General features: G+C 36.9%; 1 protein-coding gene across 3 annotated transcripts in view; it reads left to right on the top strand.

Annotated features, from left to right (window-relative positions):
* PCGF3 (polycomb group ring finger 3) overlaps positions 1 to 23,734 on the top strand; it is a 27,976-nt gene extending 4,242 nt beyond the window's left edge. Inside the window, exons 1-10 of one of the 3 annotated variants that reach the window (XM_026071796.1) lie at positions 740 to 884; positions 2,702 to 2,819; positions 8,027 to 8,123; positions 10,901 to 10,956; positions 11,974 to 12,084; positions 12,627 to 12,715; positions 13,991 to 14,128; positions 16,364 to 16,444; positions 18,206 to 18,249; positions 20,083 to 23,734. In XM_026071796.1, the coding sequence (XP_025927581.1) occupies positions 2,711 to 2,819; positions 8,027 to 8,123; positions 10,901 to 10,956; positions 11,974 to 12,084; positions 12,627 to 12,715; positions 13,991 to 14,128; positions 16,364 to 16,444; positions 18,206 to 18,249; positions 20,083 to 20,143 (786 nt within the window). In that variant the 5' untranslated portion in view covers positions 740 to 884; positions 2,702 to 2,710 and the 3' untranslated portion in view covers positions 20,144 to 23,734. Of the gene's footprint in view, positions 1 to 739; positions 885 to 2,701; positions 2,820 to 8,026; positions 8,124 to 10,900; positions 10,957 to 11,973; positions 12,085 to 12,626; positions 12,716 to 13,990; positions 14,129 to 16,363; positions 16,445 to 18,205 lie in introns of those variants that run through there. The other 2 variants (XM_026071795.1, XM_026071797.1) reach the window with 2 other exon arrangements.
* Positions 23,735 to 27,971: the final 4,237 nt, after the last annotated feature.

The raw sequence follows: 27,971 nt of genomic DNA on the forward strand, positions 1-27,971 counted from the left end.
TTGGACCTTCTTGTGAGGAAGGAACAACCGATAGAGGAGAGATGTTCAGTTGCACAAGATGCAGAGTAAAGTGAAATCTGACACCGACAGCTTACTTATAGACCTTAAAAATTGCATCGCTTATTGGAGACTGATGCTGTGTTGAAGCTTCCATGTCAAGGCCTCTGCATGTGCAGGGAACAATTTGTTCTCTTGTTTAGGAGCTGCAAGTTAGCAGTGTGGGCCAAGCCTTTTGGAGAAATCTTTTACTGTAGCTTGTGTCTTCTTTTGACACTGAAGTGGCAAATGCCCTGGAAAAACTTGCCCCCATACTGTTTCTTCTTGCTAAAAGGTTCCAGTTTCTGTTCTTTAAATAAATAAATATATATATATATTTTTTTTTTTGGCAGAGTTCTTGAAAGGTGTATAAAATCTTTACGAGGCTGATTACCCTGAGTAAGCCTAATTGGCAGTTCCTAGATGTGTATTCCTATTTTGCCAAAGTAGTATATGGTTTTTGTTTCTCATTTAGTCCATGGAGTGGTTTTCTACGTGTGTATTATCTTTGCTATCCCCTGTTTTTCTGGCAAAATTTACTTTAATCTGGCTGTTTTGTAGTCTTTTTACCTTCTTTATTCTATAGTTCATCCATAGCTCTAACAATATTTTGTTCCATCTGAGCTTTTCTTATTTGTTGCAATTTTTTTCTAGTGCTACATCATGTGATGCCTCGTTTGGCAGTACTTTTCTCTACTGTAGTGGGGAAAAATTGTGAAATGTTTTCTAGAGAAGAAATAATTTCTGTGCTTCAATTTTCACTGTGATATCTTTGGCTGTTCATCCTCCCTAATGCTTGGATTCAGTTCATGGTGATCCTGAATACGTTTTGCTGAATTACTCTCTAGGCAAGTAACTAGAGTTGTATTTGATATTGTCCCTGTATGTTTTGCCTCTTTAGGCATCTTTTTGGCTTGATTTCTCTTTTATCTGTCATGAATTATGTTTTCCAAAGGGCTGACTTTCTATCTCACTAGTGGTTTGAAGCCATTTCCTGAACATTTCTCAAGAAAGGAGATAAATAGCTTTTCACTTTGCATAGGTAGTAGTTCATGCTTGTAGCTTCCTGGGTCTGTAAATATACAGGTCCCAGTTCATGCCTGTAGCTTCCTTAACTGGAGACCCTATAGACTAACTGATAAATATGTGGCTGTTCTCAACTGGTTAGAACAAAACTATAAAATAGTTTATAAGAGTAATCCAGTTCCCTAGTGTAGATTCTGACCTGTCTTGTGTACTGCACAAACAAGTTGTGCTTTCATTCTTCTTTAACAGCTAGTTACTAGCATAATTATGAAATCTCAAATGCTGTAAAACTGGTTTGGGTTTTGTATCTCTTACTACTTAACCCTGAGAACTAGAAGTCTTCAATTGCTGTTTTGCATTGGACAACGCAGATCTTAAAGAGCTTAGTTAGGAAAATGCTTTCCCATAGATTATGATGGAATATAATGTACTTTGTTCAGTGCTGATATCATTCAGACTGGTTTGAAAATTTGCCTTTTGATAATTTTCTGTGCTTAGTTTACCACTTTGTTAAACATAGAAAAAGAATAAGACAAATTAAGAATAAAGCTACCTTTATTGGTGTTTTTATGTGAGATTTGGGGAAAAGGTTTCACCATTCATGAAATATGTTCTGAAACAAACTCAGTTAAAACTCGTATTTGTAAGCCAGGCCCAGTCAAGTCACTCTAATGGAGAACAATGTGATTTAGTGACAACTGAAATTTGGGAACCAAATGTAGTAGATTATAAGCCAGTTTAGCCTGCTCTTTTGATTAACTCTAATGCTGTTCACTTATGCTAACAGTGCAATTCTCTTTTTCAATATATTTTGAAAAATAAAATATCTCTATATTTAAAGGTAATGGTCTGTTTCTTAAGGCATGGGTTTTGCAGGCTGTTTTGTCTGACAGCAATGGAGGATGCTGCTAAAAAAAATTAACAAAAGCCATTTCATTTTTAATTTCTGATTTTCTTGTTTTTAATGATAGTTATGGCATCCTTTGCTCTGAAGAGAAAAAAGCTTCCTAGCTCACATTTCTTAGTGCAACAAATTATAGCTCTGTCAATGAGACAGTTATAGTTTGTAATGTTTCCTTTAGTTGACTTGATTTTTAAATAAAACATGCTTCCAAAAAGTTTATTTTTCAACTCCATTATGCAGCTACAGCTTCAAAATTATGCTTTAACAATAATGGTATAAGGCGGACATTTGAAGTGTGGTTAGACATACTCTGCCAAATGAGACTAACTTCTGACTTTTCAATTCTCAAAATCCATTAAAGAGCTTCTCTCCTTTTTTTTTTTCTTTTTTTTTCTTTTTTTTGGTATTTTTTCCCCACATTCCTAGCTTGAAAGTGGTTATTTAGATGAATAGGAGTGTTTCACCTTAAATCTAAGTCCCTTGGTCAGTAAGGGAACTGTATTACTAGCATGCTAGGAAGCCTATTTTCAATGATATTGAAACTCTGACTTGTAAAATAATGTGGATTTCACATTATTTCACCATTCATTTCTGTGAAATCCTTTAAAAGTTATTATAAGAACATTAAATTGTGTGAACATATCGTTAAGATGAATTCTAGTTACTCATTTATTCCAAAATTACTTTTACTTGATCACTACAGCTGTGTTACTATATAATGTGTTTTTTCTACAGACACCAAAGATGCTAACGAGAAAGATTAAGCTTTGGGACATTAACGCCCATATAACCTGTCGTCTGTGCAATGGATACCTTATCGATGCTACCACTGTAACAGAATGCTTACATACTTGTAAGTAGGAGTATAATTAAGTTAAAGAAACTTTTTACTTGATTTGCAATATGTTCTAACAGTGTTAATTGAAATTCAAAAATCTGTAGTGCCAAAATACCAAAATACCAAAATAATGTATGCTAGGCTTTTTTTTTTAACAAAGTGATGTTTTCTCATGAAGCAAATGAGGAGAACTTTGAAGCTGTACTGCACAAACTTGAAGGCATATTTAATAGATGGTAATGTATGTATTCAAGAATGCAGTTTGCCTTCCTCCTGAAGGAATGTAGTATGCCTGGTTTTCTCTTCATCGATGGTTGATACAGTGTATGTTCTCCTCCAGAACTCTGAGAAATGTCTCTTTCCTGTCCCTGTGTGGAAAGCAGCCATAGCTGATAAAGAATAACTTCTTTAAATACATCAGTAACAAAAGGAAGACTAGGGAAAATGTAGGCTGGTTCCTGAATGGGGCAGGGGCCCTGGTGACAAAGGATACAGAGAAGGCCAAGATACTGAATGCCTTCTTTGCTTCAGTCTTTACTGGTGTTAAGGCTGGGCATCAGGAATCCCAGACCCTGGAGACCTGGGAGAAAGTCTGGAGAAAGGAAGACTTTCCCTTGGTGGAGGAGGATCAGGTTAGGGATCGCTTCAGCAAACTGGACATTCACAAGTCCATGGGTCCTGATGAGATACATTCATGAGTGCTGAGGGAGCTGGCAGACGTCATTGCAAGGCCACCATCAATCTTGGAATCTTGGCCACCATCAATTTTGGAAAGGATGTGGAGAACAGGAAGATGTCTAAGGACTGGAAGAAAGCAAATATCACTCCAGTCTTCAAAAAGGGCCAGAAGGAGGACCTAGGGAGCTTCTTTCCAGGGATTGAGGTGAGGTTGACTGGCCTGGTGATGCTATCTCCAAGCATATGAAGGATAAGAAGGTGCTTGGGAGTAGTCAGCATGGACTCCCCAAGGGGAAATCATGCTTAACCAACCTGAGAGCCTCCTATGATGGGATGCCTGGCTGGGTAGAGGGGAGAGCATTTGATGTTGTCTACCTTGACTTCACAAAGGCTTTTGACACTGTCTCCCATAACATCCTCATAGGCAAGCTCAGGAAGTGCGGGCTAGATGAGTGGACAGTGAGGTGGATTGAGAACTGGCTAAATGTCAGAGCTCAGAGGGCTGTGCTCAGTGGTGCAAAGCCTAGTTGGAGGCCTGTAACTAGCGGTGTCCCCCAGGGGCCTATGTTGGGTGCGGTATTGTTCAACTTAGTCATCAGTGAACAGCCACAAAGTGAAACACAGGCAGTTCCATCTGAACATGAGGAAAAACTTCTTTGCTGGGAGGGTGACTCCTCACTGGAAGAGGTTGCCCAGAGAGGTTGTGGAGTCTCCATCCTTGGAGATGTTCAAAAGCCATCTGGACACAGCCCTGTGCAACGTGCTCCAGGTGACCCTGCTTGGGTAGGGGAGTTTGACTAAATCTCCAGTGTTCCCTTCCAAAATCAACTCTATTGTGATTCTGTGAAAACTTTATCTGAAGATATAAATCCATCCTAGCATCTCTTTTGTTGACATTATGGGATATATGAGTGATAGGATTTGAAATATTTTGATGGGAATTCACATAAGAGCACAGTTCCACCTAGAGATCCAGAAAGAGTAGGTAAAAATATTCTTTCTGAGGAGAAGCACTCTTTCGATCCAAAGTGGTAACTCCAAAACTATCCTTTGTTGTCTTGAATCTGGCCTGACCCTCAGTTTGCTTTCCCAAGACACGTGTCAGCTGTGGAATTAACCTTCAGTCTAGAAGACCTGCATCATTGGAATACAATACCCTCTGTAGTAGCCGCAGTAATGGCTTTACCTTAAAAGCTCGAGCATAACTTACAGATTTTACCAAAAATATCTTTTTCAGCTGTGTCTTCAGAACTGCTGCAAGTTACCAACATATTTTTGTAAGCCAGGAACTTCTATTTGTTCAGCTTTATCTGTTAAGAGCAGATTTGCTTTGCATATGTCTACCTGTATTGATCTATTAAATAGTATTTGCCATGCAACTTGAACCATTACGTACTTTCTAAAGTGCTTCTGTCACAGAATGCTACTCATGTGATGATAAAACTGTGTTGTTTGAATAGCTTAATGACCCATGTCCTAAGCCTTCTTGGAAGGGAATTATTTGGTAGCAGTGACTTCATCTCCAAAAAATGAATGTTTATGTTTCAGGTGACTTACTCTCCATCTACAGTTTCTTACAAGGGGGAGATATGGTGCTCATGATTTGCCAGAGTTTACTTTTTCCATTGTATTTGATTTGAGTGCTTTCCATCAGCTTAGTCTACTAAGCTTGCTTTCCTTGTCACTCTTCCTATTGTGGCTGTTCTCGTGTGCACTTTCTCTGCATGAGTTTCATATCATAATTCCTATGGTGTTCTGTTTGGAGTGCAGTAAGGTAGACCTCTACTTAGTTTCGTCCCAAAACTTTTACTGCTGCTATTAACAGTATATATTAACAATATTATTAGTAAGTCACCCATCTGATTTTAGAGCTAAAGGGTCATTTTTCATTGTCCTTAAAGCAAACAAAAAATGCTCAATTCACATCAGCCACATCAGGCTTGTATATGGAGTGAAATTTTTAGATTAATCCTCAGACCTTGCTGCAAAAGTCAGGGAACAGTCACTGCCAGCTTCTACTGCTCTTTTTTTGTGACATGTACCTCCCTTATTTAGATTGTTTGTATTTTCAGRAAGTGTTACTGTTTCCATGTGTATCCTGTAGATTTACAATGTTTAGAGAAAAGGCATGCCCTTGTAGTTTTTAATGAACTTTATACATGTTGGCATTGCTTGTATTGTATGTGTTAATGCTAATAATGTAGTTCCTAAAACGGCATCCCTTGAAAAGCTCTCTTGAAAATGCCCTGTCTGTCAAGATAATTGATTCTCTGCTGCATTACAATACCTTGGAATTCAGCTTCTCTTTCTACTCAGAACTGAGGGATTTTTCTGGTTTGTCCATATTACTGTAGTTCCATGCCCTTCAGAAATTCAGAGATTCTTCACTTTGTCAGAGTAGTTCTTGAGATCTGGACTAAGAATGCTTTGGAGGGATAAGGCTGACTTGTTTTGAAAAACAGAGTTCTAAGGAAAACATGTCTTTCTCATTGCCTTTTTATACTTGATTCTCCACTATATCTTTAGTTTGCTGCTGATGGGCAGGCCTGTAACTTAGCAGGCAAAATCAGTAGCAACTCAGTGTCAGGTCTTCTTTAGTTTACATCTGTTTCTTGGATTCTAGGTTATCAGATATATGCAGGTCATGTTAAACTTTTGCATTTGTGATTTGAGTTGGACTAGTGTGCATATATGAAAACTATTTTTGTATGTTATGAAAGGGGAACCCAGCAGGTGGTATTCTGGGGGTCATGAAGATGGTGAGAGACCAACTGAACTTTTTGAACTGGATATAGAAATGAAAAAAGCTTAGAGGAATGAAGCAGTAAGAAATAGTGAGTGAGGATAGCCTCTACCTCTTCTTGGGAGAGTTTAAGTGTATGTAACCAGAAAATGTACGCGTTGGGTCAGGGCTACAGTCAGCACACCATTATCAAGCTAAATGGAGATGGGAAACTTTAGATGTCCCAGGTAATGGAAAAGTTGTGGTAATACTGTTGTTTCAGACCCCAGAGTGGTTCCCATATTGGTTGTTCCCTGGTTGTCCCCCTAGGACTTCCAGTTTTAGGAGTGTTTATTAATGCTGGTTTGACCCTGTGAAAAAAGAACAGATCTGGAAGACAGATAGCATTGCCCATAAGCTATCTATCTGTGTTTATTTGGTTGCTGTGCTTAGACTGATAAATCTGCCAGAACCTGAGCTGACCTGTGCTGAGTTCAGTTTAGGAAGGGTTGGCATCTACACTAGAAGACTTACTGAAATGAGGAATTAATTGTTTTAGAAGATTGGTTGGATTCTCCTTTCATTGACATGGTAAGATGACTGCATTATACGGCTGCACTCTTGCAAGTGGATCTGCTGCTATGGCATTGCACTGGAGCAGAGTACGATGCAAGATCTGGGCTTACTGGGCAAAAGCTATGAGGTGTGGTCTAATGAGTAAGCTCTACCAGCAAAAGTACTGTCGTCTTCAGTGTGTATATACAATACAGAATATAAAGTTATTACACTTTCTTTGCTGCTTCATAATTTTTTATGTTAATTGGTGTTTATTCAAATATACCATCATATTTTTTGAGAGGTAGATGGCACTATAGTTACCGAAATTCTCTCATTTTATGCGCTAAGGATTCCTGTATTAATACCAAGATTAAATAAACTGCTGTTGTTTAAGAAAAATGTTTCACTGATTTTTCAAAGAGAAGATTAGTAGTATAATTTAGGTAACTAGAGCTTTTCCAAATTTTTGAGTTGGAGTTTATTTTTAAATACTTCTAGTCAGAAAATCATGTAATAGAATACTTTGTCCAGCACTGTTTCTCTAAAGAAATTAAATGAGGTAAATTGTTTTCAACCAGATGCATGGAATTGTGCATATGGGCATGAGAACAGTTCTAAAAGAGTGCAGCTCTACAGTGTATCACTGCCTTAGCAGCTTTCACGAGATTTCTTTACAAGATCTGTCCGTATTTAATTTTTTTTCTGGTGGAACTTTAACTGTAGGGTACTCTGTGAAAGTTAGAAGTAAAATAGCACCTGGATATCCATTTTTTTTGAAAGTTCTCTGTTCTTTTGAAAAACATCCAACTTAAGGAAAAAGAATAACTTACTTGCCCTAGGTTCATTTCCAAAGAATTTACTTCTTTATACAAACATGGCTCAAGCAAATTGTCTCAGTATCTTGATGGCATACAATGTCTTGTAACGTTCTCTGTGCAAGCTGAATGCTGCAAGCAGTATGGTGTTGACCTGCTCGAAATTGCCATTCTAATAAATTCCAGAATGGGATTGTGCTGTTTGCTTTATTCAGGAAGACTCTGACTGCTTACAGATTTCCTACCTTAATTCTAACACAGCACTTCTACAAGAGCATTCAGGAAAGATATTGTAAACTGTTTTCTGAATGATTAGACCTACTTAATTGATACACAAAGTTCAATTTTTTAGTTTTGAAATGTGTTTTTCTGCAATTGTACAAAACCAAGTTTCTTTATTTTCCAAGATAGTTTTATTTCTTTTTAATTGTGAATGTTCTTGTTTTCAGTCTGTAGAAGCTGTCTAGTGAAGTATTTGGAGGAAAACAACACCTGTCCAACATGTAGAATTGTTATACATCAGAGCCATCCATTACAGTATATTGGGTATGTATGAAAATAAAAGCACAACTAGTTTCACTATAGGTTGCGTAAAACTCGCTAATACAGCACAGCTTTCCCCTAGATTTTCTTACTTGCTTATCAGTATGTTAGGCATTTAAAAAGAAACTTGAATAGAAAATATGATTTATGTAAAGAACATAAGGGTTAAACTTTGCTATGAATTTGCAGCTCCTTAACATCTAAGAGCATGCTAAGCATGCGCTTAAATGTTAATTTTTGAGTGAAATTTAATGGCATTTAGTCACTTCTTGTTTTGTATGCCCACGTCACAAAGACTTCATATATGAAAGGTTTGTATGAGTTACACTTTTATTAAATCATGAAAACAATGACGTCAGCTGAACAGTGGTTTTCACTAACAGGCTCATGAGAAAAATAACTCTTAGCATTATTGTTTAGTTAAACTTCTGAAGGACCATTTAGTTCATAGGTGTAGGTAAGAACACTGGCAGCAAAAAACATTAGACCAGTGCCTTTAATCTCTAGAATGTAACAATCTCTGAAGGATTTGGGCTTTTTTGCCATCTTCACCCCTACATGGAGCTTCCTCACTTTGTGATATAACATAAATTTGGTATTGTCCATCCATTTCCTTTTTTTTCCTCAGTGTTTTAGTTTGTTCGTTTTGCAGAAGGTCTTCCTCCAGCACTTTCCTTTCCATTTGTGTATTTCTAAGACATCTGTCAGATGATTGTACCACGTGGCTTGGCTGTCTGCACTAGAGATCTGAACCACAGAAACCTTTCCTGATGGAAGAGCATTGTGGCAGTGTGTTCACACTAGCTGTTGCATATCAAGTAGTCTTTTGCCTGTCTTCATGAAAAGTTTGCTTTTGTTTGTGGCATAGTTTTCGGTGTGCATCTCTCAGATCTATCATAACTTTTGGCACAGTGCTAATAGAAAATGAGTCTGACTTCTCTTTTTGCTCTCACTGAGAGCTGTCGTTGTTCTGAAAACAATTTCTGAATTGCTCAAAACTGATTCTCATTCAGGGGCCTGAAACTCTTTATGCTGTCTCTATAGCTTCCAAGAATAGTGATATACTTTCATTATACACTGTACAAGTGTATGCTTTGAAAGGAAAAGTAGATGCCAGTATGCAAGAAGGAATAAGTTTCAGTTAAAACAGCAACATTGTCCCCTATAAAACCACAGGATTACAGCTGTGCCTTGGTTCAGAAGTTTGAGGCCAGGAAGCATAGCCTCTAGTTGAGTACAGCAGGGGAATTTGGCGATTGTTTGTGGTCACTGAATGCCCATCGTCCTTCCTGTTGAAAACTGATCCCCTTCTTCATTTTGATTTTATTTTTGAAGGAGAAAAGAGAAACATTCTTCAGAGGAAGTATTTTTCCTGAATTAGTTACAAAATACTTCCCTTCAAGATTGAAATAGCTTTTATCCAGCCTATTTTTAGAAACTTTTTTCTCTCCTTTTGGAATAAGGAACTGATAATAAGAATTTTTACAATAAGTCTTAGAACATAGATTTGCACTCCAGTTCATCTCTGTCCCTTTGGGGAATATGTAAGCCAAGGGTATCTCCTATTTCACAACTGTGAATGCAGTTCTCACCTGTGATCTCGTAGTGATGTCTGGCAGATTCATTTATGTTGAAATGTTTTTGGAGGTGTTCCTGCAATTGATACATAATACTTGGAAAAACACAGCCTGTGCAAATGCAATTGCTGTCTCTTGAAAATATATGAATTTTACAATTATTGATATTTTAAACCTTCTTGTACTGCTACTTAAAAGAGAGTAATGATTGTTTGTAAATCTCTAAGTTGTCACTGTTTCTGTAGTGATTCACTGGTCTCCACTGCTGCAAAGTGATCATCTCAGTTGATGAGGAACCTGAGTACTCTCATAAACCTGTTCTCATGCTTAGGAATCAGATCCAGTATTTAATATTGCAAGTTCTGTTTGTGTTAATGCCTTCACAGCAGCTGAGACTGACTTTTAAATTGTTTTTGAATTTATTTTAGAATTGGAATTTATGGTAATGTTTTGTTTCTGTGAGTGACTTATTTTAGACTAATCCAGAAATTGCAGCTGTGTAGGTTGAAAACAGTTGTTGGTCGAAAACAGTTTTGTCTAGTTGAGCAGCAGATCAAAGTTTAGAGCCAAACCTGCTTCCCCTCGAATTTCTGCCGTATGTGGAATTGGTCCTTTTCTTTTGTCTGGGCTATGTTGCCTCTTTAGGCTTCCGAATTATGTAATGTTGCTCATGGATAAAATGTTCGCTTAAGACTGAAGTCAAACTTTGTTGCATTCTTTTTCTGTGGACTGTTTTCCTGCATTTTTTKGGGGGGGGAAAAAAGAACAAAAACAAAACAAAACAAAAAAAACAAACAGTAAGGATAATTAAATAACCTAGGAATGTGAGAGATTGATCTGAAGGGGTAAGAAAAAGTCTACCCTTGATTATTTTGTACTAAAAATGCCTTTATGTCAAAGTCATCAAGGAATTTTGAGGCTATGCCTTGATGTGGGTGGGATGCCATCTTCCGGATAGTCAAGACCATTCTTCCTCACCCTTCCATTGGGTTTCTGTCAGTTTCTGTCTTAGCCTGGATATTACCTGAATTACTTTCTTGTTACTGTCCTCTCTTGTTTGATATAAATATTGATTTGAGAATTAAAATATTTCTGACAAGAATTTGGAGTTTTGCAGCCAGTTTAATACTAGAATATATTTAAGTGAAATGTTTTAAATCAAGAGGGCTGATTTAAACTTCTAATTCTGTTTTTTCCTGCTAGCCATGACAGAACAATGCAAGATATTGTTTACAAGCTTGTGCCAGGCCTCCAAGAAGGTAAGTTATGGTATGACCTATTTTAGTAAATGCAGATCTGCTTTTTTAACATTAAAGAAAACTTGAGGTGATGAAGATGCAGATGTGTGTTGGGGAGGAAGGGAGTGGGAGATTGAGGAAAAATACAGTTGAAAGCCTGCCTATGTTTGTTCCGTTTCTGGTATTGCTTCTCTATTTTTGAGAGAGTAATTTAATTTTAGAGCAGTACTAGCAGTATTTTTTTGGAGGAAAAAAAAAGTGAGAAAATACTGGGGATATTTCAGGGAAAGGTAGTGTTACATAAGGTAGAATAGCAGTTCAGCTTTTACATGTTGGCATACTGTACCTCTCATATGTTCTTCTTAAACTGTGTGCTTACACCTGTTGCGCCAGCTTTCCAGAAATGTCAGAGGTAGAATGTAATGTAGAACAACTTCTAGTTTCAGTGAAGCTTTCTTCTAATACATGAGCCCTTTGGTAGCAGGTAACTTTTAATTTGTTTTTTTCATAATCCTCTTTGAGACTCGATCTGTTCAATGAAAGAAGTACTTTGCAGTAACTGCTCAATAACACTGTTGTGTTACAGCTTTCATTTTAATAGACTATTTTAATCTAATTAAACCGCAAAAGCAGAACATTCTAAGACCATCAGTAAGCAAGCTTAAAAAAAGATAATATTTAAAAATTATTTCTAGCATACTGAAAATCAGAATTAGGAGTGAAAATTCAAAACTAGTGGTATGAGTGAAATATTGGAGGTATGACTTAAAATATGGTATAGCATTTAAAATATGTCTCACCTACGCTAATAGTAATGGTATAACAGTAGCTACACAAATGATTTGGTAATATTCTACTGCTAGAGAATTATCTCTGGCATGACTTGATACAACAGCAGAGGTAGAGAAGTAGTAAAAAAATGATAATAGTACTTCTTGCTGGCAAACCTGTTCTACTTGACAGGGAAGGGATTTGGAATAACTTCATAAATATTGCACTAGAATTATTTCAGGGATTAATATTTACAATTTTAAACAGCGGAAATGAAAAAGCAAAGGGAGTTCTATCACAAGCTGGGCATGGAAGTACCAGGGGACATCAAAGGGGAGACGTGTTCTGCAAAGCAACATCTGGATTCCCATCGGAATGGTAAATGATCTTTTATTTTTTCTGTCTTGGATGGTGGGTTGCTAGTCGATTGCTGAAAGGATCTGTCAGAGGTGTGTGTCTACAGTCATATATAACATATATATATATTATATATGTATGTTTTATATATATATAAAAAATCATATATAACAATCAAAATTGTTTTATAGCACTGTAGCATTGTAAAATACAGTGGGTGTGGGATTGTTGCTTTGCCTCTTATTTGTTCACAGAATCTTTTTGTTTTAGCTGTCTATAGGATGTTACTCCTGGTGAAGGACATCTCCATAATAGTGCCTACATGGGACCTCTCTTTTCACCCAACTTTTGGGTGTCCAGCAGTTGGTTGTAGTAAAGATTATGCTCTATACTTGTTCCCATGTTTCATGTGTGAGGCTGGTGTTGGCTAAGCAGATAACCACAATTTGGGAAAAGCAAAGATTATTCTATATCCTGGTCCTGGACTGTGCTATTTTAATCATACTAGCTTTAGGAAATACTGATGTTGGGTGTTATGCCACATATCTGCTTTCTTCTGTAAGGTGAAACTAAAACAGATGAAAATTCAAACAAAGAAACGTCTGAGGAAAAACAGGAAGAAGATAATGACTATCACCGAAGTGATGAACAGGTGGGCTTATAGGGTGTTTTTTTAGTTTTATCATATATTCTAGCTTTAGTTCTGTGGTACTTTATCAAAGAGAAATAACTGTTCAGGGATTTTTTTCTTTCTTTTGGTATATATAAGATAAAATGTTCCCCCATGCTTTTGTGTAAACATTAATTTTATCTTTGAGTTTTGGCAGGAGTGAAGAATATTTTTGAGATGTTTTCATTAAGATTTGGTAGTTCTGTTTCTTTGAGTTTCCAAAGTATTGGCAAAAGTCTCTTGTGGCTTTCAGTTCAATATAAATTAAAATTAGTTGGGGCCCCTTTCTGAAGGAGTGCGTTCCTGTGCCATTTGGACGTGTATCAATAATTGAACGTGTATTGAATGTGTATCAATAATTATGAATAAAAAACTTCTTGTACTTTTGCTAAATTACTATTTATTTTATTTAAACCACTAATGCCAAGACAGTGTTAGCCCTACACCATAAGCATTATATCAAAACCAGAAAATCCAGCACAGAGTTTCAAATGCAAATTATGTTTGAAAATAAAATCTGCTATTGGGATAAACAGGCCATCCTGTTTGTTTATCCCTGTGTACAGAGTAAATTAAACTTGGATTAATTTTCCTTTCAGTGATGGTGTAAGGTAACTTTCAAAGGGACTGTATCTTGCACTAGATCCTCTTTGCGCATAAAGTAAACCTTGTCACAGAGAGCTTAAACCAAATAACAAAAAAGCTAGATGAGAAAAGAAGTGAGAATTGGAGCACATAAATTGAAAGGCCACTGTTTGCAGCTAATCTTTTGAATTTTAAAAATCTCTAACATCACTACATCTGTTCATTTTAAATTTTGAAATAGTCTTTAAACATGAATTAAATATTTAAATATATTACTGGATTTAGCAGTTGCAGTAAAAGCAAGAGGTTACATTAGAAGCAATCATTAAAAATTGGGTTTGTTACCATGCATCTTACTCTGGCTTTGTAGGCTCCTCCTGAACTAGTTGTAACCTATGAAGTTGGATTGGAGTAGTCTTGTTCCAATATATTAAAGAACTCTTCCCTGAACTTTTTTGTTCAAATCCTTTTTGGGTGGAATGGTGCTTATCACTAAACTGACAAAACTTTAAGTTTTCTTTAGTGGTACTGCATGCATATTGGTTTAAGGAATACTAGTCCTCTCTGTTTTCAGCTTATTTTGTTGGACTAATAAAAGCTGCGTATGGAGTACATAATGAGTACTGCAGAAAACTGTATCAGCCAACCCTGACTGTTTGTGTTTCCCTAAAGGTAAGCATCTGCTTGGAATGCAATAGCAGCAAATTGCGTGGATTGAAGCGAAAATGGATTCGCTGCTCAGCACAAGCAACAGTCTTGCATCTAAAGAAGTTCATTGCCAAAAAACTTAACCTTTCTTCTTTTAATGAGGTAATATTTTATTTTTTTAAATGATTTAGGAAAAAAACATCATAGGGAAACTGTGATATTATTCTTTTGCAAAGCAATGTCTTTCAATCTGATTTTATTTTCAGAAAACTGAGGCATACACCATATCTTAAATTATGTAATACCTAGCCATTTTCTTGTCCTTTATAAGCTAAACAGATGAGTTTAATCAAAATGGTTGTTTTTTTCCTTCAAATTTATTTTCACTTTTAATTTAGGGTTTATGGTCTTCTTCCCTTTAGTTTTCCCCTCCTCCTTCTAAATAATACAATAAAACTAACTCTTGTTGATTCTTGGGTTTATACAGGACTTACCATTTAGTTGGCAATGCATCTTAGTGCATCTTTTCATGTCCAGATGTAAATAGTCGTGCCAAATGCTTTGTCTGTGTGCTTCCACACACATTCAAACTGACTCTAGCAAAGTGTTTTGTTTGACCACTTAAATTCGATTATACCCACCCTTGCAGAGATTACACGCTCCTTGCAGGCCATAGGCAGTAACACTTGAGCAGTGCTGGAACCCAGCTTACAGGAAAGCAGCACAAATATTTTGTTCTTCTCTGTACTTGGGGTGAAGCTTAACCTGATGTATCAGCTAATGCCTACCACAAGCAAAGGGTTTTCAGATACCTGCTTTACCCTTCCATTGCAGGGAATACTTAATTAGTTATTCTTTGGGAAGAAGTTTTGGTGAAGGTAAAGAAAGGAAGGAAATTCTGTCCTCTGTGCTTCTCTCATTTCATGTTCCAAATTAGCACTTAATGGCAAACCTGAGAATGCAGCCTCTTCTTAACACCTTGCTGGGTCTTGGTCACAAGTCTCTTTGCATCTGGTTTGACTCTCAGCCTGCCATCTCCCAACCTCATATCATGTCACTGATTTGTTGAATTTTATTAAGATTTTTCATTCAAATCAAGTCATCTGCTTTTCAGTCCAAAATGTCAACACCTTCCTGCTCAAAATTTTCAGCTGCCAGTTTGCATCTGTTTGGTTCTTCCTTCCTGGTTTCTCTGCACTTCAGACCACTCTGTCTTGTGGTTGGAGTACCTCCCCAAGCACAGCTAAAACTGCTTTCCCATCAGCAGCTGGCTCAGAAGCTGTTGACTCCGGGCTGTAGCCCAGCAGGCAGCATACCTATGATCAGTGTTGAAAATGGGAATTTTTTTTTTTCCTTAAATGAATTATTCTTACAGACAAAGCTTTGCTTTTCTGTTTAAGCATTCCTTTCCACTGCAGCAGTCTGTGATGTAACAGCCTACTTGGCTCTTTCTGAAGGAATAAACTTAAATTTAAACAGCACTTGTGCACTTTCAGGGGTAATGTTTTTCCTCTGCTACCTCCCTTTCTTCTTAAAGGTCACTCAAATTCTTGTGTGACCAGTGTGTTAGTACCTAGTAATGGTTTCATGGTAGAAGACTTCAAGCTAATGGGCACTTGGTTGATTGCTGTATTCCAGGTATGAGTTAATGCTGGCCAACTAAGCCGTGTCAATGGTTTGCATGGACAGTCTAGTCTTCCTGGATTGTGTGATAAAGCATTATTAGTATGTGCCACCTTGGTGGAACTTAACATTTTCATACATATTGCCTGTTTTAGTTCAGCTGGTAGGTAGTCGTTTGATCTCACATTCTTGTATGTATACCCTTATTGTTTCTAATATCAAGATCTTTAAACACTGAGAAAAGCAAAAACAACTCTTGAGTCTCTGCAAAAAAGTATAAATATAATATATAAAGGGAGTGGCAGACAGCTTTTAAAAATGCATCTTTAAAGTAGAAAGTCAGCAACATGGTGTTATGAAGAAATTGCTCCCAGCTTGTTAAATGACAAAGCTATCTTTATATGAGATTTGTGAATTGCGTCTCTTTGGCCATTTTATTTGTCCTTTTTAAAAGCACATATGCTTTGGGAAAAGGGCATTAGTACTGCTTGGGAAGCTAAATTTAAAAAGTCCAGTTCATACAATATTCCCCAGATAGGTTTAGTTACAGTCTTTCATCACTTCATGTTGAGGAAACTCTCTTTCTCTCTCTCTCTCTGTTTTGTCTCGTTGTACTATTTTTGTCCACTGAGCAACTATAAAGATGAACGGTTCCAGTGTCTTCAGAGGAGGGGAAAAAAAAAGGTCTCGTCTAACATTTATAGTATTATCTGAAATGTATTGTTTCATATACTGTGTCACAGTGAGTTAATTATCTCTTCTTTTTTTTGTCAGCTGGACATATTATGCAATGAAGAGATTCTTGGCAAGGACCACACACTCAAATTCGTAGTTGTTACTAGATGGAGATTTAAGGTATGACACGGTTGTTCCAAGTAAATCATGAAGTGACAAAAAAACAAGGCTTACTTAAAAAAAAAAAAAAAAAAAAAAAAAAAAAAAAGTAATTTGGGCCTATATGGCAGTAACTGTAAGCTCAATAAAAAGATATATTGTAATAAATATCTAATACAGCATTTTTAAGAACTAGGTATTAATTTTGTTTCCAGAGAAACGAAAAGAAAAAGGGAATGAAATGTAATTTGTAAGGGAAAAGGGGACACAACATCAACTGCGTAGAGAGGGACTGAGTGCTGTACTTGTCTGCTTTAGTTCAGGTTAAGTTAAAAGTGGTTAAAAATGCTTGAGTAGATACTTGACTTGCAGGTGGTAGGGTTTTTTAAACAAAATCAAAAACCCTGAAAGCTGAGCAATAAATAGTTGGGCATTCATACTGAGTGTTACTTATCACACATGTAAAATTGGCAACTCAGCTAAAATGATTTTAATAATTAATTGTGAAGTTGAGCATCTAGGAGGCAAGTCACACCTGCAGAGCACTGGATATTTGGGGTATTTGAAGGAGTTAGTATTCATAATGGCTAAGCAACACAACCCAAGCTTCCAGCAGAACACTGAGGCAGAACTTTGGATGCATACCCAGAAGAGGTACGAGTGGAAGTGGGAAGCAGTTTTTGTCTGTGTAGAGAGAAATAATTGATTTTGAAAGGGAAATACAGTGTAGAAGTCTCTGGTCAGTCCTTGCAATGCAGATAGGCCACAAGTGGATTCATACTAGAATCTGTATCATATGTCATTCCTGAATGATCTGGAAAGGGTTTTGAATACTATAGTGACAGTTCACTGACAACACTGTGGTTATTTAGAATAGGGAAGACAGAGATTGATGAAGGACTGAAGAAAGCTTTATACAATGCTGGGTGACAGTTGATTAATTGGCATCTTAAGTGTAATGTGCGTAAATGTAAAAGGATGCATGCTGGGGAGCTGACTGAACTCATGAGGCTTCAAAGATGTAAAGGTATACTCAGTAGTAGAGCTAAAGGAGAAAAAATACCAAAGCAAATGCTGTAGATTATTATGAAAAGARCAGAGGACGAGAGCATTGGGTGGGCTTCTGTAGAAATCTACTATTCACCTTTGTCATGGGAATCTGTGCAATTGTGAGTCTCATGGAAAAGGGAACAAATATAAACTTCCCTTTCCAGTAAAAGAGATGAAGGACAGCAAATGAAACTGGTAGTTGGGAGATTCTGAACAAACAAATGAAAGTGATTGTTTACAGGACTCAAGGAATTCCTTGATGCAGGATGTTGTGGATGTAACAAGTTTTCACATTCTAAAAAACAATGGATACATTCAGGGAGGAAGAACTGAGTGAAAGTTATTAAGTACAAAGCAGTACCACATCTGGCTTAGGAAATCCCTGAATCATTAATGGCTGGAGTCTGGGAGTATTCTGAACTATTTACTTGCTGTATTGTTATGCTCTTCTCTAGGCATTTCTGTTTGGTGCTGCTGGGAATGGGTTCCTGAGCTCAATAGTAAGATGCAATATGATTGGTCTTTAGGTGATAGATTACTAAGACGAAAGAGGAAGGATTCTTCACCTCTTGTCTGAGCTCCACAGGTGGGGTGTCTTGGTGAAATTTTGACAGATCAGATAACTATTCTGATAGTTTGTTTAAGCTTTACTTTATGAAGCAGAAGTTTTGTCTACTGAATAGATTAATTTTGTTTTTACTTCTTAACATGTCTGATGTTTCTGTCTTGCAGAAAGCACCTCTACTGCTGCATTACAGACCCAAAATGGACTTGCTGTAAGAGAACTTTATTGTCCTTCTGGACATAGTTTTTTGCAGAGACTATCATCTGGCACCTTCTTAGTGCATCACTAGTTGCGTGACACAAACCAGCCGAATAATTTTGGAAGACTGCAGTGCTTTCATAGCAGACTGTCCTTCTGAATATTTCTTCTAGGGATGTGTTACCTGGATTGCTAGACAGAAAATATTTATACTTTTTTGTACGAAAGAAATAAATCACGACTCAACAAGACACTACCAGCACTAAGTTTACAGATACTGAAAATACTTCATAGTTCCACATAGCTCAGCCTGATTTGTTTCTTTGCAGTTACACAGAAATAAGTTAGAATGTTGTGGGGTGATTTTAAAAAGTTGCTTTTGACACCAAATTGCATTTAGTTATTTTTCACATCTTGAAACTTTTAAGAATTTGATCCACTATATTTTTGCAAGGTGTTCCTGTCTTAAGTAGTATGACTGATCACATTGGCTTTCATCAAGTTTTTCTGTAGAGCATTGAACATACCTAATGATATAGTGACTGGTGATATTTATTTTTGCTGCGTTGAAAAATTCCTGAAAATCTGGGAATCCAATAACTTCATTAGTTTTGCCCAGTGATTGATCTCCTAAACTTTGTGTTTCAGTAAAGCTTTGATATCCCCTTTGCATGTTGATTCGATAAGGTTAATAGAAATAAGTTCAATTGATTTAATGTGTGCCCTGATATTTTGCTGTGGCATAAATTGCACCACATCACAACAAATACCCAAAAGTACTAGATTGGTGAACTCTTAAAAAAAAATAAACGTCTCATATAGTGGAGGCTTGCAGAAATCAGTTTTTGCTTTAAAGAGAATTTGCTCTCACTAGGTCTTGAAACTATGACTGCTGGGCCACATGGGGTGATATTGCACAGTTTTCACTTCACTGATTGCAAGTTCTTCATTTGATTGCTGACCAGCTTTATATTTTTATTTTACCATTTTTCTTATGAAACCAGAACATTTCCTTTAGTGCAATTACTAGCTATATTTGGGGGTCAGACTACATTATAGTAGCACCTTCTGGCCTTAATTGGTAAATTTGCTTGCATTGGCCCTAATGGATGCAAGCAAACATGTGTATGTGTTTATATATGTGTGTGTATATATGTATACACACATAAATCTGTATTTGTTACAGAACCCACCCTCAATAGTGCTTAGCAGGGTTCACTGCACTGTTTGAAAGCTCTTTGAAATAGCTTTTTAAAAACCATAATAGTTGAAAGTGATTTCTGCAAGCTGTATACTGTATAGCATATGTAGTATGGATGTGAGTGTGTTTGTCTGGCACAGGTGTCAAGTCACTGAAAATAGGCTATGCAGTATTAGTGGCAGCTGGAAATTATTAATTCTCTAATTTTTGGAAGAGTTTTCCTGTCAGCTGAAAATGCTAGTTTCTATATATGTTATTTAAAACCTGTTACTGTTTGATAAAATATCTTTGGATAAGAAAATCAGTTTGCCTATTAACACTGCTCTGCTTCCTCCAGCTGTGTTCCCTATTAACACTGCTCTGCTTCCTCCAGCTGTGTTCCCTCCCCTCTTCCTCAAGAAAGTATTACTTAAAATATTACTTAACAACAGGAAGCTGATCCTGCAGGAGGTTTATCCAAGTGTTTTAAGTCCTCTTGCCTCTTCTTGCGTTTTCAAAGCACCACGTTCCTCAGCATGTCTCCCACACTTTCCCTCTGCGGAATCTTCAGTCCTTCTTTCCTAGCTCTGCTGCTGCCAGAGGGATGCTCCAGCTTCTCTTATTTATCTTTGAAAACAGTTTCCTCATTTTTATTTATAATCACAGATATGAATGGGAAGGAAATCACAAGGAATGCAAGCAGAGGGGAAAAAAAGGAGCCTTCTGAACTACGGGAATGGAAAGGAGGCCCCACTAAGGCCAAAAAGGGCTGCTGTCTCTGTAAATGAGGACTTGAGATAGCTACATTTGAGTGTTTGGGTTAAGCAGAACTTCTTCACATCGAGACTGTGTGTGTGCACGTGTGTGTGTATGTGTGAATGTGTGTGTGTCTATGTGTCTGTGTCTGCACACGTGTGTATGAGCAATGGAATTAGAACTTGGCTCTGGTTTTGCCTTACTGTGTCAGGACTCGCCTACGTTTGAGCATTTGTCTGTAGTGAGCATTAATTAAAGTGGTAGAAGACAGGTGAGATCACAGGAGTCTACATTTTTTCTAATCTTTTCATAAAACAGTGAATACAGGGGGTAATGGATGTGTGCACAAATTGACATACTGGGCCTTTCTGGAGCTATTTATGTGGTTATCACTGTCCCAGTGTAAATAAGGACTGATTGTAGCCAGTGAGGCCCAAAGAGTACGAACGTGGCTGTAAACGTCCATCCTCTGTGCACCCTGAGTATACAGACACTGGCTCTATCTGATGTAGACATAGAATTCAAGCCCACAGACAGCATCTTGTTTAAGGTGGTTCAGCTAAAGTCTAAGGGTTTAATAAAAACATAATTGCATATATATGTATACATATATATGTATGTGTGTGTATGTATATACATATACATGATCTGTCTACCTCAGAATGTGTAATGCAGAAACTTTTTCTAAGATCAGACATAGATGCAGTGCTGTTAAAGTACATTGGGTTTTTAGTATTTTCCTGTGCAGTTGTACAACTGAGAAGTTAGTTATGAACACACAAATTCAGAAGGCCCTCTGCCTTTCAAGACTTAGTCTTGCTGTAACAATCTACAGTACAGAAAATATATTTGTAAATTTGTAACCATCTTTGGAATCACTTGAATTTGTTATGGTGCTATCAATATATATTGAAAACTCTGTTGATACCTATATAGATACATAAACTGAAGCCAGTATTAATACCTATAACTGGTTTTTGCTCATAATTGTGTATAACTCTGCTTTTGCAATGTGTTTAACCTGATAAAACCTCAGAGGTTTAAAAAAAAAAACAACAAAAAAAGCAATTATTTTTTTCTAAATCACATGTTACAACATCTTCGCTGCAGAAACTTTCCCTGGGGAGGAATGGGATCATGTCTGCACTGTATGTTTGTTTACTCTCGCCTTATAAAAAGACTACAATATAATTGAATTCAAGTCAGAGTGAGGGCTTTGGATCAGAGTTCTGTTACACTTGCGTGAAGCTTAAAAGACAGTAGATTTATATCAAGGTTATATTGGGTAAAATAATATTATGTTCAAAGTTGGAAAGAAAGTTGGAGTCAGCATAGATATCTCTTGGTCCTAGTGAAGTCATGTTCAATTTATTTTGGCTTTAGTGAAGACGGCGTTACTGTGAAGTAGTTTTCACAATTGCTTACGCTGGTAAATAATTGCAGTAAAAAAGTATCTTGTTGCATTATCCTCAGCAGCAATGAGACTGGTGAATCACCCAGGCTTAGAGTCTCATTAAATATAGTTTTCATTAAAGATATAGAATTCAGATAGAATATATAATATTGAATTTAAATAAGATTTGGGGTTTTAAAAATTAACTTTATAAAATTATTTATTCTATTTTAAGCCTTCTGTCTTATTTTACCATCCAGGTATTTTTGGTTTCAATGGTCCAGCTTTATTTACGGGCATATAAAATGAAATTGTAAGATGTTTTTACAAGCTTCTTCCTTTTACATTAAGTTTGAGTAGCTTTTATTTGTGTGTTTTTGTTTTGTATGGATAAAGAGCATTACTTATCTTATGCTTTTGTGCAATAGGTTTGAAACATGCATTTATTAGGCCTATGTTTAAATTGTAAATGTAGCATCTACTTACTGCTAAATTTAAAAGGAATGTAGATGGCATTTTTCACTTGTTCAAATGGGGTTTTATTTGGAGCTATTTTTTGGGGAGGTTGTTTTTGATTTTTTTTTGAGTGAAATTTGGGATTTTAAATTTGTGTAAGTGCAAGAACTACCTGTCAGCAATATTTTAAAATAAATGATCTGGCAAGAAACTTTAATGTGAATTGTGGAAGCAATCGGCAAGACTTGCAGCCTATCTGAAATTGTTTTGTGCCATTGTTATGTCTGGTATCTGTGTGTACCATCTGACCTGGGAATATTTATTTTTTAATGGTTGTGCAATAGTATACACAACACTATCACCTCTGGGGATATATGGGACCACAAAAAATATCAGACTACAGCTATGATGGTGCTATTTTTTCAATAGGCTATGAGCCTTTGAAAGCTTATCTGGCTCTATTGTCTTTATAACAACATAATTAGTCCTAGGAGATTCATTGAGTTTTTTCTACTGCATGGTAAATGTAACCATACAACTAGCCTGTTTTACAACATTTTGAATCTTACTATTGAGCTAAATATAATAGGAAAAAGCCAACCAGTCTGTACATCAGCAGATGAATCTTAATAAGCTTATATAGTACCTAAGAAATGCATTTCATACAGAAGGCTGGACTGTACAGAAAAATCTAGTTTCTGTATTTCCTCAGGTAACCACTTCAGTTTGAACGTTTCTCTGGAGATGTTAATGCAACCTGCACTTCATTTCTTCCACCTAAAGCTGGTAACAAAAGAAAAAAATGTCCTACACAATAAAATCTCTGCATAAGGTATAATTGTCTGTAGCTGAGAGGTCTTGACTTTTGTCTCTTTAAGTAAAAAATTGCAGAGGGAACTTAAGGAATATAGAACATTACTTCAATCTCTGCTTTTATCAAAACTTGTAATCAGGTAAAAATAATTTCTAGGATCTTGACATTTGTGGCAAGCCAACACTCATGTCTTACCATGGAGTTCTGATATGTTTATATACCAATTAAAACTCCAGTCCTGCTGTTTGATGCATATGAGTGGATCCTTAGGGCTTCTTGGAAATCTTTTGAAGCCATAATGACCTGCCCAGATCAGATTGCAGGGTAGGGACTAAATATCCAATTCTGTGAACACTTATGTGGGTAACTTTACTTATAATGTGGATGGTTCCACTGAAACCAGTGGGATGGTTCATGCAAACATATTAGGAGTGCTTGCAGGATGTAGTCCTGTTTTTTTTAAAGTCTGGGCTGATGTTCCAGTATTTTTTTTTTCTTTGAAACTCAAAAGTATTGGTTTAATAGAATCTTTAATTAAAGTGACTTTACTGGACAAAAGGAGAGTTTGTTCATTCTTTCTGCAACAAGAATAATTTAAAGTTAAGGGACAATAAGCCAGTGCAACCACTAAGCCTTTATCCTCATATGTGGCATAATAAAGATACTGAAACTGTCACAGTGTAAAACCATATTTTTGGCTTAGCTTCATTTGAAAGTTTACATTTTTTATGCTTTGTGTTGCTGTGTAATTTTTGTACTATTGGTGGCTAGTTTTTGTCTGAATAAGCCTTTTGGGATTATTGCTTAATGTTTTAATTTTATGATAGTGAAGCTTGTATCCAGTGTTTTGCCAATTAATATTATATGCTTGTTAATAAAAGCCGAGAAACTAACTGAAATCCTTTCAGGCTGGAAGTTATTGTCCTATTTTTCCTGAGGCCATAAGGAACTAGCCAGCATAATACCATAGCACTGAACAAACACAGTATGACTGAAACGGTGGTGGCATACATGGCCATAATGAATCTTTATGCCTATTGTCCATCTTAAACTAAGTGGCTTCAACTGCAAGGAGAAAACAGTTGCTCTGGCAATTTATGTATTTGTGGATAGAAGTGTACTTACACACCTGAATGTGTTGCTTTCAGTCTTGCCACTACCCCATGATGCTGATGGGCAGGGGCATACTACAGCGTTCTGGAACACTTGACGTTTGCTTGGACACATGCTAAATTGAAAAGCATACCACCACAAATCCTGATTTTGTATTTGTTAAGGACTGAGAGATATTTGATGTTCTTTTTTTATTTTGTAATCAGCTAGGAAAAAGGTCTCTTGCCTATAGGAAGTTTAGATTAATGAACTGAACGTCTTTTGCCTTGGAAAAAAATGGTGTAATGTGCTATTTGGCAAACATTGGCGTTTGCCCTCTTTGTAACTTCAAAAGCTTTTTTCTTCAAAATCCTTGAGACCTGTTTTAATTCCAGAACAGATCATGAGTTTTCATTTTTGTTTTTTAGCTGACATGAATTTAATCTAAATTCTCTAATTTAGACTCTAATCTAGATACTACAGTAAACTGCAAAGCAGGTACTACAGTAGGTGAATTCCTTGCAGTGTCTGCATACAGTAATGAAAATTTACAAACCTGTGTACTCTTCATACTGAGAGGTACAGAAGGGCTTCTCTTCTGCTGTTGGCTTATTAGGAATTGTCAACAATTGTGGGCTGTTCTGAAGTTCAGTTTGTTCTTACTCACACAAATGGTAGCCGTGTATAATTGTTCTGAGCAGATTAGTCATTTTGCCACTGATTTACTTCATTTAAATACCAGCATGAGCAACTTATCTCAGGAGGGTCACCTTGTCTACGTGTAGTCACTTAGACGTGAATAAATGTTACCACTAATTCTGCCTGAGCAAGCATGACATCTTCTAAATCTTCCATACTCTCATTATTAGTGGTTCTGACACTTCCCTTGTACTTTTTACTGTTAGCTGCTTCCATCTATGGGTAAATTAATCAATGATGGGCCTGATTCAGCCTGTTCCTCTTTTTTTATATTTTCAATAGTGATTCCAGAAATAGTTCCACTTCTAGAGAAGAACAAGTGCTAGAATGGAACTATTCTGCTTTATGGTGGTGTGATTACAGATTTCTCCAACCTCTATAAATGCTGGAATAGTTATGAAAAGACTCTCTTAGGCAAACAGAAGTACATAAGGACATAGTATTGCACACAAGTTGTCTCTTTAATTGGCATATATGTCACAAGGAATTGCTCAGGTTTTCAGGAGGAATGACTTACATGTATACCTCACTTCAGGAATTATTAAAGTCACTGCCATCAGCGTCTGTGAATGTGACATTTGAAAAACTTTTTGGAAAAATTGTCATAAGTCAACGTTTTGTATTGTTCCATGTATAATATACTTGTAGTGATTTGGACTGTCCTTTGACTTTGATTTAGACAGAAAAAAAAAATTCTTTAACATTTTATCTTTTATTTCCATTACTTTATGGTAGTTTGAAATGAGTCATTTAGAACTAGACTGGATTGTACATTGTGAAAAGCCTAAACAACAGAAATATAAGATAGGACAGAAAAAATTCCCCTCATTACCTGAACACAATCACTGATCCATTGAAGAAGAGTAGAAACAGTTCTGGTTTGAGTACAAAATTGCCAAGCCTCACTCAAGAAATTGTGCTAATAGTCATGTTAGCAAGCCTTGAAAGCATAAAACTGCCCAGCAGCTGATGAGTAGCAAAATACATTTTATGTTCCCACGGAAGTAATCCAACATGAGAAAGCTCTAGCTGATAGTTCTTCATATCCTTATTCCCCCAACTGACTATTTTAGTTATTCTGCAATAAAAATCAGTAATTACAAGGGGAAGATCTCCTTTTATGTAATAACTTGTTTTTTTTAAGATTGGAGCAGTTAGAAAAAAAATCCATATTAACTGGATAATATTTAAGATTGATTAATTCAGCTGTTAAACCTTTATGCAGACATAACCACTCAGATTAAATTGATCTTGATTCAGGTAAATTTAATTCAGTTCCACTTCTGAATAAGTGTCTGAACAGGATTATCTGTACTGCAAACAAAAGATCTTAAAAGTTCTTAAAAGTTTTTGTTTTTGTTTTTTTTTTTTTAAAGTCTTAGAGGCTCAAGCATAGTCCATGGTCCAGCTCATGGCCTGGACCTAATGGTGAAAAAGTTTACAAGAGTAACTTGAGTCTTCTACCACCAATGAGATGTGGGCCACATCTATCCAAACATGTAAATGAGTCTTTCATATGGCAATATTCTTGGACTTGCACTGTCATTGTCTAGAGATATTATACTGATGGGTTTCAAGTAGACAGTGTCTATGCCTGGTATGTTTTGTTTAATGATTTTATCCTGATGCATGTAAATGTATAGTTTATCTATGAAAATAAGGATGTAAAAAGCTGAGCAACTGGCTCCAACAGGCAGACTGTGTGATTTCTCTTACAGGATGCTGCCCTTTACAGCCTTGCCWCTTGTTTTTTGCCTCTACTTGTAGTGTGAAATTGTTCCTTCCCAAACCTGGCGGGAGGGAACTTTGTTTTTCATGAAGACCTTTAAGGCTATAAATTGATTGTTTTCTCCTTTGTGTGAAATTTCCTGTCCCTTGAATGTATTTTGACCACTTCATTCAAGAGAACACAAAACCTCTTTGATTCTGGATGCTCTAAGACTGCTCCACAGAAAGATTTCCGCTGCTGCTGTGAAAAATGTTGACTGCTGGTGCAGCAAATCAAGTCTCTCTTAGGCTGGTCTGCTAGTTCTCAGCAGACTGCCAGGCAAAATTTCCACTTTAGTATGCATGTTATAATGATACAGTCTCCAAGTGCTTTTTTTTTTCCCACTTGAGCAATGTCTTTGTAAACAGCTGCAATGGATTTTGACAGTATTATTTGGGTTATTGTCTTAAATGTATTTTGCTGATTTCTGAGTGCCTGGAAATAGATTGGCAGTATAGTGGTGAACCTGAATGTCAAGGTGGCTGTATTGTCTGGTCCTGCTTTCACAGCCTCTGGACAGGATTGCTCCTTCTGCTTCATTTCAGCCTTCTAGTCTCTACAGCTCCTGAGACTTGATGACTCCAACTGTCTCCACTTTACAGCTTTAAAAGTGTCTCTGGATCTTGCTGCAGTCATGAGCATTGCTTGGAAACAGTGATAGAACTGGTCTGAAACAAAGATACTGTAGAGTTGATTCTGGACCTTCTTGTGACAATGTGTGTCCTGAATGTGGAGACACCTGTCTTCTGATTTGGAAAAAAAGCAGTGTCCTGTCTCCTCTCCATAGAGAACAAACAGTCCCAACTCTGCATGGTATTTTGCTATGACAGGGACTGCTTCACCATTGCTCTCTTCTAGAGCTTTTAGGACTGCAGGATCCTTATGTTTAGGCTAGGTCTATATGATTTTACTGTGATTCATAAAGTCTTACAGAAATATTACTGGTTTTAGGCTGAATGATTTGAATCTAAACACATGAAAAGAACCACTACTAGGTGCGTATGGATTCTGTGATAGGCAACAGTGATATCTCACCTTGTCTTGCAGAAATTTCACCATTCTGAAATGCCAGATGCTCCCCATCTTCTTCAGCATCTTTCATAGCTGGCAGCCATTTCAGTGTCATGGGGCTGGTCTCTGGAGGACCTCCTTAGTAAAGTCTGCTCTCAGCTTGCCTTGGAGCTCTTTCTTTTGCTTCCATGGTTTTGCTGGGTTGCCTAGCTTTTTCACTGTGGTGTGGGAGCTCTCCTTGCTGGATGTGAGGCAGCCTGGTGGACTTTCTCTGAGATTGGACATTGGATTCGCAGTAGACTAGACTGCTCTTCATCTTTTTCTGGTTACTTATCCTAGCCCCTGGGCTGTTGGGAGCTGCCTCTGTGTGTGTGTGTGTGTATATTAAAAGTGCGACAGCCATGTGGTAGTGCTCTCTGCCCCTGTGGCAGAGTTGCTACCACTTCTGCTGTATGCCACCATATGGATTCATCCTTGTTTGTCTTGTCAGGGGTTCCTTGGATGTGGTGGGAGGTTGGAGGCTTTTCTGAGCAGCCCCTTGGTGTTGGGCTTCCATCCATCATCAT

Source organism: Apteryx rowi, unplaced genomic scaffold (genome assembly GCF_003343035.1).
Source record: "Apteryx rowi isolate R43461 unplaced genomic scaffold, aptRow1 scaffold_330, whole genome shotgun sequence".
NCBI lineage: Eukaryota > Metazoa > Chordata > Aves > Apterygiformes > Apterygidae > Apteryx > Apteryx rowi.